Below are 22238 nucleotides of genomic sequence, written 5' to 3'. Positions count from 1 at the left end.
CTATAGTAATCACACTTCTAACTCCTTAACACTATTAACAGCTGTGTTCTCGCCCTTTGTCGGATACCGGAAAAGAATCGATTGAAATAAACATCCCCTATATTTGTAATCAACCCTCGTAGCACGACCCCTCGAGAGTCCCCAATTTGTCCACGGGATCGGTTACTAATAAGGATTCGGCTTATTTGCCAGACAAATACATTTAAAGGCTGGCTTTGAAACGCGTTTATGAAGGCGGATTTCCTTGAATCCCTTTAAACGCGGCCCGCCTTCGGCCTGGATTAAACGACCGCAAGTATCTATGCTAGCGGCGAACGATGGTCAGTCCGCGATTTGCATATTAACCACTTGGACTGGGAATTACGAAGTGGCGTGTCTCCTGTGCGGTTACACACACCTTGCTGCTACTTGCGTATCGAGTAGCGCAGTTCGTTAACGATCGATCGACTATGGGTTCGCAATGTGACACGTTCCATAGCGAGGATTAAATTGCCGTGTGATTTGATAACGGTGCAAGAATTTTCGTGTCTATCAATTCCGTTGGTGTAATACCTCAAGCGAAATGGTTCGTTACGCTGGCACGTTAATCCTTTTTCGTTGTACCGAAACTCGGAGAAGGTGAAATTTAGCTGTTAAATCACGCTTCTCGTGAACGATTGGGCGGTTAGCGAATGTTTCGCGGGAGAAAAATGGTAGGCAGATCGGTATAAGGGCTCGAAGTGGAATAATTGACGCGACAAAGCGGTTCCGGTGCACCTAGGAGGCCTATTCACGCGCGTCAAAGGCTGTCGAGAGCCGTTGCATCGATGTGCATCGTCTACGTCCGCAAACAATGGCAATATTAACGCGACGATGGAGTGCAGTTCCCATTGTTCTGGATCGCGATGCATCTTAACGTGACCCGCCCATTATCGTGGCAAGATGCGGAGGAAAAAAAAAAGTGGAAGACAAATCGGCGCCGGCTGTGCTAGTCGGCGTGGTTCGATGATAAAAAATCAATTTCCTAGCAGGATTCGATTTTTGCTTTTGTTCTTCTCTTTCTTTGTTTTCCTTTTTTTTTCTCGCGGTAACAAGTTTAATAGATTGGATATGAATTATTATCGAGGAACGAAGGGAAATAAAATTGTGAAAAATGTGCGATAAAAATGGAACAATTGATAAAGCGTCGACGTGATTGAAGAGCGGGATTCAAATTTGCTTGTTCGAGATTTTGTATCAGTAACAATAACGATTTCAACTATGTGATATGTTTTCTGATATTTCCTTTCCCGTTTTATTGCTGTTATTTTGGCGCGTTGGATTTATTGAAATTGTATTTGATATTATTTGCCAAATTGCAATAATGTAATTTTATAAAATGGCCATCTATTTTCCGCGTTTTCTATTCGCGGAGTGAAAACGTAGCCTCACGAACTTCGAATACTCGTTTCGATCAACATCGAACGATCCCAAGTATCGCATAGTCGATCGATCGAGAATTCTTCGAGTAATTTTGAGGCACGAAGGTTGCCAAGGAATGCCTTCTCGAATCCTGTGCCAACGCTAAGCCATTTCTGATGCCATTCGGTACCGAGAAAAAGTCTGTACACCGGAAATCGAATGGTTGCCGGTTCCTCGAAACGTGTCGCTCGTTATTGAACTGATAGATCTTTGATGTTCCTCTTGTTTCGCAGTACTCTTCTTCTGTTTCCTTCTCCGATCACCTAATAAGTGGAAACGTATCTCTAAAATAACTGACGGTAATTGACGTTTATAAAAGGAACTAGAATTTATCGTAACGTTTTTCAGCTTTCTCGAATAATATCGAATTATTTCTTTCATCGCGTGAAAGAATTGATACCGATATCTGAAGATACGTTTTGACGTCAGCTGACACTTTTATCGCGATATTTATCGTTCGCGTCGCTCAAAAATGCACGAAATCAAGATCGATCAACTTTGTTATCTAAAGGTATCAGAAGAGGGGGGTGTTAACTTAACCATTGAGTGAATTATTGTCGATATTGTCGCAACGTGGACATCGGTAACAGCGAAAATATCAAACAAATATTTCATTTCAAATAAATAACCTGAAACCGATCATTTTCATTGATTTGATAATTTCACTAATTACCATCAAAGTGATCGTTTAAGGGTCGGTTACGGCTAGGCACTTTAATAAACAGAATAAATTCACCCTCCTGGTAGCGAGTGCCAAGAATTCAGCTTTCAAGATCCTCTAGCCAAAAGTGTCCCCCGGGGACGCTTAAGGCTGATAATCGTCATCCTCGACGAAACTGCCCTACCGCAGGTTATCATCCGGTATCCCCTGCTGCGAACAGCCCGAAATTGCCGTTTGACAACGACTACCCCTGCTCTTTCTTCCCTTTTATGCCCACCCTCTCTGCGCTTTTACTTACCACCAAAGGAAGATACACGATCTTTTGCTCGGGGGTGTTGCAGCTAATGTTAAAGCTTCATCAAGATCCATATGTCCCAGACAGGATGTCGAGGGTGACTTTTTCTCGGTGATCGTAGGGTGGGTTTATTCAATTGTCGGTAAAGTTGATCCTCGAAGGGCGTTTCTGACGCTGATTTGTTTAATCGAGGGTGCAAATGGTATTACTTAATTGGTGGTTCGTGCATTTGTTCGATTTTAGGGGGTGTTGATTAGATTTCGTGGTAATTATATGATACTATCGATTAATTTCCAAATTGAAATTTTTAATAATAATTCCATAAAGGAAGCTATTATTCATCAAGCTCTACTAATTGATTTACGACTAATCACCAAATGGACACTTTTAGAGATATCATAAGCGCGAAACGCGAATGGCTCGATGAATTAATTGCCCTACCGATTAATTAGTCGTTAACAGAGGATCCTATTATCCAAACTAATTAGCGGTTAGTAGAGCGGAAAATACATCAAAGCTGTACTTTTACAATGGTAAAACACGGACACCATTACGTGTACGACATCGAAGTACGATCAATTACAGTTTCTTTGACAAATTATAGTTCAGTTTTGATTTGTTATCGGAGCTCGTTAACGCGATTGCAAAAACTTCTCGAAGCCCACCTGAAATCCCTAAGGGGAGCTCTTCTTTGGCGAGAAACGACAGCCATTAAATATCTATGGGGCCACGGTGTCGGGTATTGATTTTATGGTGGCATCGACATGGCCGTCTAACAATGAATTAAGAGACAGGTCTCTGGTGGCCAAATTCCATAGGATTTTCCACGAATATTCGTTCGCCGATTGTAATCCTGTTTCTACCGGAAAGGTGCAATAACCTGTAGCAATAATTTTCACTTCCGGCTGCAATGGAAGTCGTTTCTCATAGTATTATCATCCATGATTTTCTTCCATGCATGCTTTCAGAAGATTCTTCCTGGCCAAAGACAAAGAATGAGATACAATAGAATCTTGAAGAAAATTCAAACAAATTTTTTCTTGAAAATATAAATGGCTCTTTCCTTTTTTAAATTTTTTATCATTGTACAAGTGTTTCTTTATTGAAACATTTGAATGCAATCAACTTTTAAACATTTCATCCTTATTATATTTAATTTGGCAAATTTAACGAGATTCTATGTATTTTTGTTCTCTTACAGTTCAGTTTATTCGAAGCGTGTGAATTTATTGAAGATTAATACGTTTTATTAATTTTCCCGTGATATTGTGTCGGGTGCAAAAAGTTTGTTTTCAAATAAAGCATCGCTATGAACGATAACCATATTTACATGGTAATTGGTTTTGTTAAAGCGATCGATCCCCGTATGCGAGGGTGGTAAACGTTTTCTCTAGGGGTAGTTTCATCCCTCGTCGGTAAGGTAGAAATTCCTGGCTTCCATTTTCCACGAAAACGGGGAGGAATGATGAGAAACGTATCCCAAGTCGATAACCGAGCCGCTGAAATTACAGACTCTCGTTTTACCAACAATCGTTTTAATTCCATCAATATTCTGTGATAGATCGTTTCAAAGGTAATTAACAATGTTTGGCACTTTGTTTTGCAGCGAAGAAACAAAATGGGGCGGCTCTGCGAACGAATAGTCTTGGCTCCGGGGCGAGAACACCACCCCTCGAAAGGAAAAGCAAGTTCTCAGCCCTCGGTAGACTCTTTAAGCCTTGGAAATGGAAACGAAAAAAGAAATCGGATAAATTCGAAGCTGCCTCCTTGTGTAAGTACATTTTTTTTTTTAATTTAATTATTAAAGAAGTTAATTCCTGCTAATGATAACCGGGATCGTTTATCGCGATTGCAGCGCTCGAGAGGAAAATCTCTGTACGAGCGAGCAGAGACGAGCTGGTACAGAAAGGAATACTGCTGCCCGTGATAAGGTCTACATCGTTTCCAGAAAATGGTAAGTTTTACCGTTTTGCCATCTGTTATCATTCTTGCCATGGTCGTTCGTGATTTATAGACAGCTATGCTGAAGTCAAATAACATCGCTTCGTTTGTTTCTCCCTGCGCTTTGAATAATTCATAAACGAACTTGAAATCTTTTGAACATTGCAAAAGTTTAGGTGAGATTTTGTTTGTTCGAATTCTGGTTAAAATACGCACATACGAGAAATATTAATCCAGAAACCTCTGTTATATTAATTAAAATACTGCGGAGGGGTTCTAATTTCTTGATGCTTTAAGATTATATTTTCACTTCATTTTTTTTTTTTTTTCCAAAACGTAGTAAACCATGAAATTCGTAAATTTCCGTCGATGGATGGAAACTGTCCACCCTTCGACTGATCAGGAAATAAGGGTTCACGGTCTCCGGATTGAAACGAGACGCGAACGGCAAGACACGTCGCGTCAGGATCGCTAAAGAATGTAATTGGGTTTCCTGTTCGTTATGGTGCAGACGTGGACTCAATTTCCGGTACCATGGGACAACATGTTCCCTGTAATCTCGTGTCGCGATAGTGCAGTTTATTTTTCAAAAAAAATACATCGTCGTGTTTCATTAACGATATTTCATTTCATCGTGACCGTCATTAATGTGATGCATTAATTAAATTGAAAAGAAATTGATCTCTTTAATCACTGATTGTTTTATCGTTGGGAGATAAAGTAATGGTCGATGTTACCGACGAAACTGATAAGACAGGCACTGTTTAATGATTTTTTTTCTTTTTAGATAATAAACATTGACTTTTGACTTTGAAACATCAATTCAGTAGTTTAGTTCAGTTTTATTGAAATTTCCTTGTCCAGACAACATCGCGCAAAACACTTTCGAATGTAATTACGAAAGTGGGTCCAAAACATTCCTCTCGTGAAACTCGATTTGATTAATAGATTCTCTTCAGTCGGCACAACAATGCCTGTTGAACGTGTTTCTTGTCGAAGAACTTTGTCGGATATTGATTTCCAACCTCTTCAACAGCTTCTACCATCATTCATCTTTCGCGGGGAGGTTCGTACAAGTTTGGAACACCGTGTTTCCCTGCTCGAACAGACCGAAATCTCTAATTAATTGTTGCTCGTGAATAAACGGGACCGTTTCGGAGAGGGTTGTTCAAAGACCATAGAGGTATTCGATGTTCTCGTGGTTTCCTGACGTGGAAATAGTTTTACTTTAAAATGAAACATTCAAATGAGAAATATATATGAGACGTTTAAAAAAATGAATGTATTACTAGAAATTCATTCATTGTTTCAAATTTCAACTGGACACTGATATAATTTTGATCCCATTATTCATCAGTAATCATATTCATTAATTTTCTCAGAGGTAATTAAATTTTCTCTTCCTATTAAATCTTTTTCAATTATTGCACGTCTCTGAAGAATACAATTTTTATTTGAAAAAATCTCCAATCAGAGAACCACCCTTCATCTAGATGAATTAATATTCTTCATTAATTTTCCATCGCTTTGCCTGGAGAGGTCACCTTTCTAACTTATCCATTTAATTCCATCTTAATCTTAGTCCCAGCCAAGTATCATTAATCATTGTTACATCAGAATAACGAAGACAAAGCGTCAAAGCCCCCTAAATTGCAAACAGAACCCCTTTCTCTGGCGTCGAACACAGCCCCTAATTTAACTCACATCCACAGAACGCGTTTGTCCAAAGCAAACTAATCGAAAATCTAATGGTAGACGAATCCAGGAGACTATTCGACGAACAGCTGCAGGGTAGATTAACATTTCAACTAAAAAGGAGCACGTCGGTCTATTTCAGATGCGACAAACGACTCGCCCGATGGTCAGAAACCTCCTACGCCTCAACAAACTCATCAACAACAACAACAACAGCAACCAGTTGTTGGCGGGGTTGGTAGTGGGCCTGGCGGTACCCCTGCATCAACACCCACGTCTGTTGGTACTATTCAGCAATCCCAACAATCCCAGCAAGTACCATCGGCCACGCCGACCCCTACGACTGCCAATCCGCATTCTACAGGACCACCCAGCAATCAACCCTCGCCTCATCCCTCGCCCCTTTACCCAGGGATGCCGCAGGTTGGCCAACCCAACGGCAGCACGCAAGGTAAGATGCAAACATCTATGTAATCTTCTATGGAAGACGGTAGTGGTGATGGTTGATCGGATAGGAATTTATCAAATTGATCGAACAAAGATAAACGGCTATGTAGGAAGTTTGATAGGTAGCTCGTACGTCATTGAATCCGTTTAGTTCAACAGGTGATTTGCTAGAATTGCAGTATAACAATAATAAATATTAAACATCTTAGATTCTTACGAATAGCTCAAGCCTGTGCACTGAAATACAAAATAGGGAGTAAATGATAGTATCTTTTTGCAATAATCCTTGACACGAGACTGGAATTATACTCCTCTTCGACGTACCGAGATATACAATAATCGCCTACGATTTGAAATATCGATTCCGGGACAAAGCTGTCACAAGGTTTTCCAGAAAACTGCAATTTTCTAGCAAGATAAGTATCAGAGTGGTGTGGTTGCAAAAGAGACAAGGGAAATTATACTCTCGTTCGCGTAGTATTTAACACGAACGCGTAGAATCGCGCCCGGTACAGGCGTTGACCTAATTACCAGGAGTCACGTGCTAGAGGCGGCATTAATGGGCTACCCAAGTATGATCATGGTATGTCGTCTTGCATGGAAGCCGCTTAAATATCTCACGGAATCTCCGCCTCGGTCATTCGAGTCGCGCAATAACTCTGTCAACGTTAAATCGTGCTCGTCGTTCGATTAATAACCGATGACGATCGTATTTGATTTTATCCAGCCAACGGACGATATTATTCGTGAAATTCGCGAGGAAAATTTGGAAATCCATAGGAAGAACATTGTACGCGATACGTTAACGATTTAACGAGCTGGCGAATATTTGTCGCTGGTAGCAGATGTTTCCCAGCATATTGTCTAACACGCTCGCGAGTAAATTGCATCGCGCAATCTACGCGCAACGATCACGTTCCTTGGCGTTCGCGACGCGTTACATGCAAATTAGACGACGTTCTCCGTTAAGTTACCGTTTCGCACAGCTCGAGACGGTTCTTTAAACAAATAATCGAAAGATAAAAGCAATCGAGCGATTCGCGAATCGCGTTAGAATAAACTAAAAAATCGCAACAGGTGCTAAATAGATAAAAGAATCGCGCGAAAAATTAGAAAATCGCCGCGTCGGAAGAAAGGGGTGGAATTGGATTTGTTCACGATCGAATTCATTCGAACGCATCAGTTTACACGTCTGGATGATAAGTGTAGTTTTCCGGCTTCTCTTTGAACCACAAAGGAAACCCGATATCCTTGGCTGGTTGATGGTCAGATAAGAAGCACGAGAAAGGGGGTGAACAATTGGGGTGCGTTCTCGAGCCGTTGGATTTCAGAACTCGATACAATGTTTGGATATCGCGTGTCCCTCGAGGAAAGATTCCTTTTCGTTCCATGCAAATTCTAGTCCGAAAAATCTGTGTCTCTATTTTCTTTCTATCGAAACCCTTAATAATCGATCATTAATCATCGACAGGAATATTTACAAAAACCTTCATGTACAGTGTTATCAGTCGACCATTAACCCTCTTGATCTTCCCGGATATCTCGATCCAACAGTTAGGGAAAAAGTTACTCGTGTCTTCCTCTACTGAAAGTTAATATCGCGTCAGGGTAAGAAACGTTGATCGTCGGATTTCGTCGTTTCAGCATCGACCGATCCAGACGTCATAGAAATGTTTTTTTTTTCTCGCCGAGTCTTTTTCGGATCCTGTTCCTAGTTAAACAGGGAAAAGACGAAGAGACCGCCCGAGGGTGGTGGGGTGAATTAAACGGCCGTGATGGAGGCTGTGGGACGGAACGGGTGCAAACAGAGGATAAAACGTCGTACAGACTGTAGGGGTTGGGTTTACCGTATGCCTCCTCGTCTGTCTCGAGCAAGAAAGAACCATGGGAGGCAACGACGATCGATACGCTTCTCTGCGTATATCGCGAACTGAAGAGCCTACCAGCCATTTCTGTCCTCCTCTCTCTGTCCTCTACCCTCTCTTCTTTCTTTATTTTTATCCCTCGCTACCCCTTTTCTTCGTGCGTTCGTTTGGGGAGAAAAAACGTGCATTCAAAAGAATCGAAATACCAGCTGAAAACACGTGCTGTTTTTGTCAACGTTCGCATCATTCTGTGATTCTGATGTTCCAGCCAATCTGTGAATGCGAATAACGTTGTTGCAAGTTGATTTCTAAAGCAGTTTCACATTCTTTTCAAGGTTGATATGATTTTCTTTTCGAGTTTGTTCTAAAGGATTTTACAACGAATAGAGTTCCATTAGCAAGTCCCGTGAAATGATCCTTCTCACGGTGACGGATCGGCGTTGAGAACAAGACTAAAAGGGAGATTCGGCGTCGGAGAATATCAGGGTCACCATTAACGAGACACGAGATGTAGGCGTCGTGGTTGATGGGTCTCTGGGTTAAGGAGATTGTTCGAATCCAACGAAGGGAAGACGAGCTTGGAATGGGGTGACACTTGACTAACCGCTAAACGTTCGAGGGAGACATTTATTGCGAGATTCGAAATGGTTGTTTGAAGAAGACGTCCCGTTATTCCGCACGATTAACCGTTTATTTTACTGGCAAAATCGGGGTTTCGAAATTACGTAGATTCTGTCTCGAGAAATTATGCAAATGTTTCGCATCAGCTGATCAGATGATGGCTCCGAGGACGGACCATGGAGAGATCCTCAAGTTTTAATTTAATTTTGTATTTCACAAGACACAAGGGATCCAGACTCCGCTGTTCAAGGGTTGAAGAAAGGGTTGAATCAGGTACATCTGTAGCAACTTGATACCGAGTCCATTACAACCTGTCGCCATTAATTTGTCAATTTTCCGCGACGTGTATACATGCGGTAGACAGAGGGAAAAGGTGAAAGTATCTTTCCCCATAGGATTGAACTGCAATATGGTAAAAGCCTGATCCACACCGAAGTGACTCGCTTCAGCGTGCATATTTCAGTGCATCGGTGCGCGTTCGTTGTTTTCCCTCTTCGCGTACGTGCTCCCCGAATGACGGAGGGTGAAGAGGGTGCATCGTTGGCTGAGGACGAAAGGGTGCGCGTCGGAGAAGCCAGGGTGCAACCGGTCGATATTGACGCAGCTCGTGGTGAAACCTTAGGCCGTCCGTCGACGACGAAATTTCAGACGATCGAGAAATTCAATTGATCGGTCGCGCGCGATCACGATCGAACGCGTCTAATGCAAGCAGTGTGAATAATTTAAATAATTAGCCCGACTGGCTAGACCTACCCTTTACCGGACGACCAATTTCTTGCCGGTTAATTGATTTCCAACCCCTAGCCACGGAGGTCGCTGAATGAGATCTCTCGAGCGAATTTCGATCTACGATGAGAGTTTATTAATATTCTGAAAGGTTTTGTTTTTTTTTTCTCATTCGAATCGAGGCTGTTGAACCCTTCGTAATTTTACAACCCTTCATCGAGCTATCCCGTGATGAGTGATTGAACCAGCTAGATCAAGGGATGTAATTTTTCTGATTGAATGTTTCTAATGGAGTTGCGGGAACTTATAAATTTTCTTTAGATACAGACTTCTCTCACGGAAGCATGTTTTCCTAATGGATATCAGGAATCCATCGAGGAACTTGCATTTCCAGGATTTTCAAAGCCAAAGATGAATTTTCCACTTCGCATCCGCCTTGAATACTCAGTAATGCATTTCTGCATCTCCGAGTGACCAAAGTGGATCAACTCAAAGTTCGCCCAAGTTGTTTGCCGAACAGCGAGAAACCTGTCCAACCATTTCCCGAGGCGTTGTTAAACTTATGCTGGATTTCCACGTTTTACGGACAGAATTTTCCAAGAAATTTATAAAACCTGTATCTTTTATAGCGTTATCTTTCTCGTCGAAAAACTGAACAACTTTACCGTTCGACAACGGTATAATTTTATTCGAGATTAGGGGAACACTTAGAATTTTGTGCATCGATTGTGTTCAACCAGACTAATCCACGCCACGGTTCGAATGCGCGGTTTACGTGAAAAACTGTGGAATAATCGAGAGGAACCAACAAAAGTTTGTCGCGCACCGGTAACCAGGGAAATTAAATCGCTCGATAACGATCGTTCCGTATAGTCGTGTGCCAATGAAAGCTCAGATTCCATTTGCACCAGCGGAACAATAAAAGCAATAAACGTTTGCGGGGGAAAGCAATAAACGAATCGCGATACCGTGAAATAATCCGCGTGTCGCGTGATCCGATCGCTGCAACTCCACGAATTTCGCGGCTACGATTCCACGAGGTAATGAAATTAGCGTGATTCTTCAGGGTTACGACTGGAAGCTTATAGGGTGAAAGTTTCGTGAAATCGGATAGGGCACCCTTCCGTTGAAATTCCACCTTCTTCGTACAAGGAACGAGGGTAGTTTTCTTGCTTTATGGAATTATTTCCAACGCATTAGGTAATTAGTAATTTGTTTGCCACTTAATGGAATATTTTATAACGTCAGTTACCTCTCAACTTTTCGTGCTGTAAATTGAATTGCCTCGCGACTAAAGTATTATTCCATGAAAACTCCCGGTGAATGAATGAAAAATTTCGTGGTTGCCAGTCGTTGCTAGCAACATGGCGTAAATATTTGGCCGACGAGGGTCAGGAAAACTCGACGGAACAGAGAGAAACGAGGAACATTGAATGATGAACGGGTCTCGTCTTTGACATCGAGAATTCAGTCCTCAGGTTTCTTTCTATGAATTGTTTTCAACTTCTTACGCATCTAAACCCTTTTGTTTAGATATAGAAATTGTTGACTAATTTTTAATAATAAATCTGCGTGGTAAATCTGAACTTGGAAAATAATCGTAACGGGAAGTTAACCACCGTAGAAAATTTACAGAGTTTTGTTTTCTTTGCTAATAAAAGTTTCGAACTTCAAAGAAAGTCAACCCCTTTCTAGCCTGGCAGTATAAAGTCTTTATAGGAAAAGCCTTATGGGGATTGAAAGTTGTGCATTTTCGTATAGTTTGATCTTTATTGATCTATATAATATTTATTGAGTTTAAATAGGTTGTTCCTGTTAATTTTTAATTGAACTTGCTGCAAAGTTTCACTAGTGAAATTTTCTTTTGGCAAAGGTGCTTCTTTGGGAATTAGTTGTCACGATGAAATTTCAAGAGACTTTAGCCCTATGTTTCATGAAAAAATGATGCTAATGGTTTTATTAAAACTTTCTGCGATTTGTATATTTATTGTGGTTTTAATGTTTAGTTGGAAATTTTTCACCATTATTTCATATTTAGCAGAATTAAATTCTCCTCTGGTATGCATTACAAAAGATCGCGACTTCTGAACAATTTTAATCGTCTATGAATAAATTATTCATTCCAGTATGACGTAATTCCAAAGACTGTTAATAGAAGCTGCTCTACTTAAGAGGAGGATTTGATTAAATCGACATCGTCAGCAACCAGATGTATTTTTACCATAATAGGAAATAGCACTGGTGCTTACTTTTCAAATGTAAGAACGTCTCGCAGGACTGTTCTTTTATAAGAAATATTTATTTTAAACGAACCAGAAGAAAATGCTGTTAATATTTACAACCTGCAATCAATTACATTATCCTGCTATTTGCAATGCAAATTTTATTTCATGCACTTTGTGTAATAACAAATTAATCTAATAAACAGAATTTCATAGTGTAATAGCTTCAAACGATGTTGGTCAGCTAAAATGAATTAATGGTACTGACCTAGTTTCAGCGTGCACTTTATTTCCATACGTGTAACTGTGATAAAATAAGAAATAGGATGCAGCGTTGAATGATCGATCGCTATCGCGGCAACTTCTTATCAGATTCTGAAACTCCGTCGAGTATTTCTCGGATTTCGCGTTGCTGAAAATCTGTTAAACATCCTCGAAACACGTTCGTCCGTGTATTTAAATATTCGCTTGCGAAACTTTAGAAAGGAAGCAGTCCGTGACGAAGAAAACTTTTCCAACTGGAATTCGTTCAATTTTTTTCGCTCAATTCCCAGTAACTTCTACTTCTCGATTCGATTCACTTTTCTCCATATTTCACGGAACCAACGCGATTTTCCAACTCCTCGGACGTTGAACTTCCCAATAAGATCGATGATTCTTAAGCTATTACGTTGGAACGAATCGGAGCCGGGTACGCTTCCAACCCCTCTTTTTTCGACTAATCGCTTCTGCATGGACCAGACAGCGACGTCGACGATAATTCCTCGCTCGTTTTGTCGACAAATTGGAAATCGATGTACGCGAGCACCGCCGTGGCGAACCGTGTTTTATCGAATTCGCGTACATATTCAAAAATCGATTCGCTCGTAATGTGGAAAATGAAAAAGCTTCCATTGCTGCGGGTTGAAATAAAAAATCAAAAAGCATCAGGGTACTTCAAATTTTCGGGTACCCGGACAGACCTAGTAAGTATCATCGTACCAAGCTTCATTAAGATAATTATAGCTAATGGTGTCTCGCTAAGTAGCGTAATTGTATAATGTGGTATAATGGGTTATACCGGTAACTGGGTCAGGCTATTACTTTGTTGCAAGTGAAAAGAAATTATAGAAAATTTTGAAAAGATGACTAATAACAAAATCTACGTCGAATTTTGATCGTTCTACAATATTAACAGACCCCATTCAACTTTATACCTGCAGTTCGTTCTCATTCTAAAATCACCCCTATTTTCTTCAATAACTCCCTTCTCAAAGCTTCTACTTCTATTTACTGTGACTTTGGCTGACATTTTAGATGAGAATAAAACCCCGACTGGAATGAAACTCAATAGAATGGCAAACGGTTGTAGCGCGGTACTCACGCGACCTAAATCGCTATTTTCCAGCTACATATATCGATAAATCGTATATCGTTGGGGGATGTATGAAACTCCCACGACACGTGGTATGGCCTTATTTTTTCATCGTCGCGAGGCTCGAGGCTCTTTCGTACGTGTTACAGTTTCACCATACATTCGGGATGTTCATTATCTTATAGCAAGATACGGTACAGCGATAGAAACTCGAGTTACAATCATGATTGTATGGTAAAGTTTTGATTAAAACGTTGATGGCAGGTGCTAGATACTCGGTTCAATCAAATATTTACATTTTCGATATGGTCGAAGCAAAATTTGCAATAATTTTTAAATAAGAATTTCCATTGTTAATCCCTTGCGTTGGGTCACCCATAATAGCGAGAGAATTGAAAGCAACCCTGTCTCGTATTGCGGGGGGTTAGGTAAAAATTGTTAAAGGAAATTTGCAGTTCCGTTTAAGCGTTAATTTCCGCGCGGTTCAAAAGCGAAATCGAGGACGTTCGTTATAAAAACGCGGTGAATTAATAGCTTTGTTCTGTATTCTGGTTCTAAAGCTGACCGCTTGGAAATAATTCCGTTCGAGCAGGCGTTTCGATTGTCACCGAGGTGGACACAGCGAGACCGCGACAATTATACACTCCCTGGCTGCCTTTTTAACGATCTTATTCTGGTTAACGGCCACCAGGAGAAGCGAACTCCGACTGACAGCAATTAAAATTCGTCGACAAAACAATTAGCGAAGCACGCGTTTCTCGCTGGCAATTCGTAATTGCGAGTAGATTGAAGTTTGTAAATGCAAATACCGAGCTGATTTTCTGCTTTTAAACATTTATTAACCTTTATTTTTCAACTTTATCGATTCATTGTATTCGAAAATAATAATAGGGCTAAATGTTAGGAAGACGTTTTCGGTCGTCTGAGGAACGCATCGTTTCACCCTTTTGCATGAATTCGTTGCACGTTCGACATCCCGGCGAAGATGTCGTTCCGCTCCCTGCGGCTGCTTCCTACAGGGTCTTTGTCGTTGTTAATTGCAGCTTTCCTAATTGAGAGTTTAATGGCGACGCGAGTGGCGCGAGGTCGGCCCTCTGGAATTCTTTGATCTCGCTCGCTCGCCGTTCACCCTTTTCTTCTTTCCCTCTGCACGTCTTCCTTCTACGTGAATTCATCCCCCGGCCTCCTCCCTTGCCTCTTAACAACGACGAAAGTGTTTCACGGCAAGCTCTCTCGCCATTGATATATCCTCCTCTATGTTTTATTTTTCAACGTGAACCGAGGCATTTTCTTGTTTCACGAGCCGTTTCGCGAAAAAAGTCACCCCAGCCGAGAATGACGGATGAGCTGTTTGATCGTATGTTCTGTAATTTACTGAAACTTTATTGACTTTAAAATTGAATTGGTCAGACGAAGGAAAATAAAATATAAATAGCTATTGTTGCAAAAATAAAAATTTCAAAATATTATTTGAAGCATAACCAAGCTTTTGTAAGCTTCCGTCACGATCCAGGGTTAAGATCTTCTGCCGGTCAAACCTAAATCAACAACTTTCTCCAACTGTATCTCTGGAAGAAGGGTTCAGTTAATCCTAGCAGTCTGGTCGAACGATTCTGGAGGGAGTATCGAATATCTGGATAAGGGTTCAGCAACCCTGGATTCGTATCAGGTGCACGTCCATGGATAGACGCACAAACCGAGCAGGTATAAACCAGCCACGCTGGTCGCGACCACGGTAGAGGGGTTGGTTAGGGGAGGGAGAAAACGCGCAAAGGTGGCGTCGGCGTCGCGACGCCTGGAGAGAGTCAGTCACCAGCCGACCTCAACGTGCCGCGTAACCTCGCTCGTCGACCCAGAAACCTCGCAGTTCTTGGTGTCGTCGCGTTGAAACGGAAACGAGGATTGTTGCGGGACCGGAAGCGTCGCCGCGAGAAAAACCGTGGAGATCGAATGTTCCTTGGCGCCATTTCGGTGCGTCCGCTCGGGAAAAAGAGAGAAATCGAGAGTGCTCGAGGAAACGAGGAGACGATTTTCCTTTCTTCGTGTAAAATTTATCGAACAGGCAGATTATTTAACATTTGATACTTGCTTTTGTTAGTAAAATATTCGATTCACCTTTCGCCTCTCTCCATTCGATTTTTAAATATTTATTCATTCTATGGATAAAAACATCTCGCACGTCAGGTCATATGATACAAATATAGTTCAACAGCGAGGATGATATCACGTTAGCACATTGATATTAATATGTCGGTATTATATTTGCAACTGATTCTATGGAGTCAGATAGCAAATTTGATACACGTAAATATAGTACAATCAAATTTTTATCTTACACGCGTTTGCAGAATTTAATACATTGACTGTGACAGTGAAAGCAACCATGCACGTATAACGTGGCATAGTTTATATACTTAATGAAAAAATAATTTTGAATGAGACTAATTATACAATTTTTCATTTTCCATATCTGGTTTGACCCATCTTCACGGTGAAGTATATAGCCTTAGGCCGTGGTTACAGTGGAAGCATTTGCTTAACCCTTTCGGTGCTTAATACATTTGCGGAGTAGGTCGTTCAAACATGAAGTATGAAAGGGTTAAATAAATTAAAAAGAGATTCATTAAATAGAATCTAATAACGAGGGTGGTTACATTGAACCACTGTACCCTTGGGAAGATATGCGTATATGTTGCGGATTAGGGTTGTAAAATTACCCCTAAATGCGAGAATAGTTTCTCTCGCGACGAGGAAATTGGGTCATCCCCGCGTGATCCAATTGCAAATATCTTGTCCTTCGCTGGATACCATTTTCTCGACGATGTTTTCCAGAAGAGTCCCTTGACCGAGCAGCATGCGTCATCCCGGGTATCCGCGTGACCCGGCGACCCATGTAGCTGAGGTCGCTGTATACACCACCCGGATGCTACCGATGATTCTTCCACTTCTTTTCTCTCGTTTTTTTTCATTCTTCGTTCACCCAGTTTCCTTTGGTCGCGTTCCTGTACACCATTGTGTCGCGAGCGGAAACTATCATAGATGGTACGAGTCGCTTGCCAGCCGATCTACAGAATCGCTGGGCAAACTGTGCTCGTAGCTTTGGGCGAAGGAATTTCTTCTGGGAATTGTGTTTGAAAATAGTGGTCAAGTTTAGGGGGGTAACACAGAATATACGATTGTCGCAACTCGAAAATTGCAATTCGGATGCGTAAAAGTATCTCAGGTACAGGCGAATAAGTTGAAAAGTTTTCTTCGTAACTATGATCAGGAGTTCCATTCTCAATTTTTTTTTTCAAGTACTTTTAACCTTCTGGGAAATGTCAGTTCAGGGATTTGATCGATGATCAGAGATTGCATTTTAAGCAGATTGAAGCTGAGAACTTTGCTCGGAGATGATATCATTTTCGAACAGAGAGAAGGATTGGTGACACGAAGTTACCTATCAAATGCGATTAAGCTACGCCCTGGATAGATCAAGAATAGATGAATAGATCTGTATCGAAGAATAGATGTTTCCATGTTTGCTCTAGTTCCATCCACTGCTTTTCAAATATAGTTAACTTGTCTCAGAATGGATGATCAGTCTCTTCTGTGTTAGTCTACTATCTTTGAATCGAATCACTTCAATAACGTTTCAATTTGTAATTGACAATTGGTCCGAGGATTAAGCTTGTTATCTCAAGATTCTAAAAATCTTCAGAGATTTTAGAGCTTTATGAAAATTTCATGAATTGGTAAAATAAATGCACGTGGCAGTAACGAGGCTCTTCCTTTTAAAAGTTGATTCGAAAATAAGTTTTTATGCATACAATTTTTCGTAATAATTTAACGATACTTGGACGTCGAAGAGAATTACTTGCTGTATAAGATATCAACCACTCCACGTTGAATATTGTGTACAAAGCTGACGTCGGTGAACTGCATCGATCGGTGCAACGTTATTTCTGAATGGCCGGGGCATGTCTTTATCGTGTTCTCGGCTTTAGAAGTGAAACATTGTTGCTCATGTAATATTGGCAAAGTTATCATAAGCCCTTTGAAAAGTTTTAAACTGGAACTTTGTGGTTTTTTCCATGGACTTTAAGTGTCTTACTCGAGAAGCTGTAATTTTGTCATTTTAATCTGTCTCGAATAATTCAAAAGTACTGAAAACTCACGAAGGATTCTACATGCAAGAAGAAATCAAAAGAATTTCATATTTTTTATTCAACTTTCACTTTCTAAATAACAGTATAAGTGTATTTTCTTTTATGTCACATAGATCGTCTACTTTCCTTTCACACCGTTCGGAAATGATTCAATTTCTTTCTAGATTCTTATTTGAGATGTATCTTATAGAATCTACCAAGAATTCATGAAAAATTATTGATTTTTGCGAGAGTACTTCGCTAAGCGGATCGTTCAACCGTGAAGAGATACTCTTTGCAACAACTGAAGCGAGAATTTCCTCGATAAAATTCGACTCCGTCGTTCGATTTTTCTTAAGAATCCCGTTGAAAGCGAATTACGACGCGACTTCGAATCGATCAGTGATCGATGATGCTTCTGTACATTTCAGGAAACTCTTAGAAAGTTCTCTGGTACATTCACTGGAACCTATAGATGTCTTATCGATCCTTCTTGGAGGCGATCCAAAACCGCAATTTACTGCTAAACGATACTGTTTATCTTAAGTTTTATTAGGCCAACGTTAATTTTATTGTAAATTAGATTTTTCTTTAAAGAGGCTCATTTAGATCTGGTCGCTAGGTATTCGAATATATTATCAAAAAAATTCTTGCATAATTCTTATCTGCAAATTATTCATTGTTTACGCAAAGATTTGGGATATCTCGCTAATTTTTATGAAGCTTAATTATCATTTCAAGTTATTCATGTCGTGTTAACAAATGACATCATAAAGTAAAGCGTTCAATAAGAAGAGCGAAGTACATAAATCGTTTCCTCGTTCCTCGAAGACTCGTTTCATATTTCCATCGTCGACAGATCGCGACGATCCTCGCGATCGCCATTTAATCCCGCAATTAAACGTTCCCAGACAATATAACGGCTTATCGAGGCTCGTAGAGAGGGAGAGCGGAGCCGTGTTTCGATACAGATTCGCGAACCTTATCGCCTTAACCGACCCTCTGCCACTCGTCGATAAGCCATTGTTTACTCTCGAACACGATCCGCGCATTGACACGATCATTCTGACGTCGTTGTCTCGATCGAAAGTTTGATTTTTCTGCAGAGCGGACTACTCTAAAAGGAGATTCGATTTCCTGCGATCGGAAATGATAAACTGCACCATCGTTAACGAGACGATTCTCGTCAGACGTATGGTGATTTTGTAAAAAGAATTATACGATGTTGGTAGTGAGAGGAGCCATAGTGCTTTTATTGTAGAAGTTAGCAACGTGTAGTGTGTTCTTACGAGGAAGTAGGTGGAAAATAGTGTTCAATGTTTCCTGAAGAGGAAGAGAATCGGAAGCCAGTGGATTAAATATTAAAAACTGGGAAGTCAGGTCTACGATGGATGTACATCGTTGAATGTGATACTAAGGAAAAGTGAAGAAGTTTTTAAATAGAAGAACGAGAAACGTTTCAGAAATTTCAGCAAGAAATCTATCTATTCTTCCAGAATTATTGATAATTATTCAACAAGAAATATTAATATTCCCAGTAAAAAGACTCAACATAAAAGAAACCGCCACCTAATGCTCTTCCTAAAAGCAAAATAAGAAGAAACAATCCCTGTTCATTATCCTAATAAAAGACCCAACTAAACTGCACTTGACAATCTTCATGACTTAATTGCAACGAGTCTGATCTCTATAAAATCTGACGAAAAAAAAAGACCTCGGTGTTTTGGAAGTAGAAAAGTTGGCAGACGAGGTTGGCGAGGAAAGGGTGGTGGTGAGCGCTCGAGAGTTGGCCTGTCGAGCTCTTTGGTGCGGGGAAAAAGCGAGCGTTGCAAATTTTCGCGACACCGAGACGAGGTTTGGTCCCGGTGCGAGCGAAGGGGAGGAGGCCGTATGCAGAAGCGACGGATGCGGACGCAGCCGGAAACGACGCAACCGGGGCGAGGAAGAAGCGGACGCAGTCGTACAGGGAGTCACTGACCTCTCACCCCCAATCACAGTCCAAAGTGTGATGTTTGATGCTGCAGTGGTGTTTTATGCGGCGACGTCGAAAAGGTGTGCATCCCCGCCGATCCGTTCCACTGACCTAATTTTCCCTTGGACTGCAGTCGCAGTCGCAGCATCGCAACCCTCCTCCCCCCACCCTCGCGTAACCGTGTTCTTCGTGTTTTCCAGCTTCATTCACCCCGTATTCGCTACGATTTCCTCGATCCGTTTGCTCTGGCATCGAGCTTCACCGGGATAAAAAAAAAGAGGGTTACAGAGATCTGGCTCGGCTGGTGGTTATCTTTGATAGCAGGGAGTGGTTTACAGAAGACCCGGGGGCGCTTTCGAAAGTACCAACCGCGATTGTTTTTACGGATTTTTGACTACGAGTGGCACTTGTTGCGGCGGTCATAGGAATATGGGTCGTCTTTAAAATAACTGAAAACCTTTTTTAAATTGCCCTTTCATTAAAAAGCCACCCCTTACTTTTAGTGGCAACTTAATATTGTAGACATCCTGATAACAGGTTTCATTCTGAAATTTATCAGAAATTTCCAAGTGATACCAATTTCTTGAAGTACTTGAGAGATTGTTTAATTTTGTTCCCACTAATTACCGTGTACGATGTGGCCTGAGTGACGCTGAAGGGTTGGGTTTTTTCATCATATTTACTTGATGTGTTTATTCGAGAGGAGTTTGTAATCCATAGTCGGTGATTAATGGTAGGTGTAATTAGTCATTTTCTTTAGGGTCACGCGTATGATTCCGGAACACAGATAAGGGTAGCACTTGCACTGCTGTGATTATTATCGTTAAATAAGTACAACAATCTAAATATCACTTAAGATTAATTGACGCCAATCCCCTTCGTTGAAGAGCACAACACTTTACGCTTGGGTCACGATTCAATCCCCTTCAGTATTTCAGACAAAAAACCTGGTCGTAGAGGTGACAGATCGAGAGGTGGGAATCGATAATCACCGAATTTCGCCCAACAACCGCAGACCAATTAAAATATATTCAGGAGAAAAGCGTCTGGTATCGATGTACCAAGCCCACAAGAGGCTACGAAACTCTGGAGGACTTGGTAAACGGGTTAACGGGGTTGCATTAATTAGCACGACTCGAATCGAATGAATCGATGCCGGGTTTAATTTACGTTAGTACCGTTTCGAGTCGAACAAGCGAGCTCGATCGATTTCCATCTGGAGAGCTAACCAAAAGCCTGTGGGAGGAAGGATGGGAATAGGGTGCTTCATCTACTCGGTGAAGTGTCAGCACGAGTGTACGGTGTCGTAGGTAAGAGAAGCGACGCAGCCAATGGTCCTGAAGAGGCAACGATCGCCCTCCAAGTAGATCTAACCCTCTGTTCCCTTGGTGTATATTGTGTCGATTAACCCTTTCGATGCTGTGGTCGATAGTTAAAGGTGATTCTAAATGAACGCCAAGAAATTTGCAGAAAGGTATTGGAAATACAATTAGAAATTTTCAAAAACACATCTTTATTCATAATTAGTCATTCATTGGAGTATAATGGAAGATTAGTATATTCATTTGGATTAAGGTTACATTTTATACGGTAACAAGAACATTTTTCGTTGACCTTCTCGCTTTGACGTGGGTGACAAGTGGAAGAAAGAAACAGAGACGATTGAAAGACATCCCGCGGAGGCCACTCACGTCGGCCGACATCCTTTCCTCATTAACTTAATTTCGAGTAATTAGAAGAGCCAGGGGCGTCGTCGACAACCTTTTCCGCGTTTTTGTTCGACCTAATTTCGTGGTCACTGCGTTTCTTCTATTTTTCTCTGAAATTCAGTGTCTCGTTTAATTGCTTCTCTCTGTTTTCTTTTCCTTTTTAGGCGCTTTTCTCTTAATTGAGATGGTATCTCAGGTAACCTTCGAACGAACCAATTCGCTACATTATGCTCTTGCGTAATATCCTCGTATAGTACTTTCTGGTAACTGAGCAGCTGCTCGAAACACCCCTCAGTCTCGTTTCTATCGATCGCGAAGTTACGAATCTTGCGGAAAAGAGTGCTAGAATGGAAAGTCACGAGACTGGCGAGGTCTCGTTATCGTCGGAACACGGTTTACGTGACACGAATGCCGTATATCGACTCGTTCCATGAACCATGTTAGACGGAATTAGCCGTGAACGGCCGTGAAAAGCGTCTAACGAAAATACCAGGCTGAAAATAATCCACGGAGGTGCGTCATTTTGGATGAAGACCACGTCCGTCGGGTAATTGAAACCCTGTCCCATGCTATCGTCAGGTCGTTGACGCTTTCATCAGACACCTGTTTTCTGAAGATTGGTGTTTTCCTTCCTGTTTACCAGATCGATCCTTCGCCAATCTGGATGTGTTTTAGATCTTAGCGTTCATCTTGTTAGCCGATATTCCTACAAAAACGGAAGATAATTTAATTAAATTTTCTTAAAGTGATTGATATGAAATTGATTCGAAATTTCTAAAATTTTTCGTGGTAGACGAACATCTGACATGCCTGCTGTTTCCTTCGGTTGCCAAATAGGGTTGAACGAGTGTCGCGTGTTTCCCCGGAAACACCACTTTGTGATCCTTCACGATGAAGACTTTCGAGACTGTCTGAGATCGTAGGATGGGTCCTTTCATGGTTTGCAGACCTTACCCTTGAGAACCGACGTAGAGCACGGTACACACGAGGGTTGCAAGATGCAGTCTCAACGAAATACAATAACGATAGGAATGTTTGTCTATACACCTCTGGGGAATGTATATCTTTTTATTTATTCCATCTATGAAGTTTTTCCCTGGAATTTTATGTTGAATTTTATCTTCCACCTGTCTGGTTTCCTGCATTTTTCTCTGTTATAAAAC

At 41.1% G+C, this 22238-nt stretch overlaps 1 protein-coding gene across 10 annotated transcripts in view; it reads left to right on the top strand.

The window, feature by feature from the left end:
* The window catches only part of LOC114873977 (phosphatase and actin regulator 1), a 172620-nt gene that overhangs the window by 59445 nt on the left and 90937 nt on the right, over window positions 1-22238 (top strand). For all 10 annotated transcript variants that reach the window (XM_046288261.1, XM_046288264.1, XM_029182798.2 and 7 more), the window contains 3 exons: window positions 4003-4167; window positions 4252-4350; window positions 6175-6483. In XM_046288261.1, the coding sequence (XP_046144217.1) occupies window positions 4003-4167; window positions 4252-4350; window positions 6175-6483 (573 nt within the window). The remainder of the gene's footprint in view (window positions 1-4002; window positions 4168-4251; window positions 4351-6174; window positions 6484-22238) is intronic.

This window comes from Osmia bicornis, chromosome 12, assembly GCF_907164935.1.
Source record: "Osmia bicornis bicornis chromosome 12, iOsmBic2.1, whole genome shotgun sequence".
Lineage (NCBI taxonomy): Eukaryota > Metazoa > Arthropoda > Insecta > Hymenoptera > Megachilidae > Osmia > Osmia bicornis.
The sequence above is the reverse complement of the archived record's forward strand: the minus strand, read 5'-3'. Positions and strand labels throughout refer to the sequence as shown.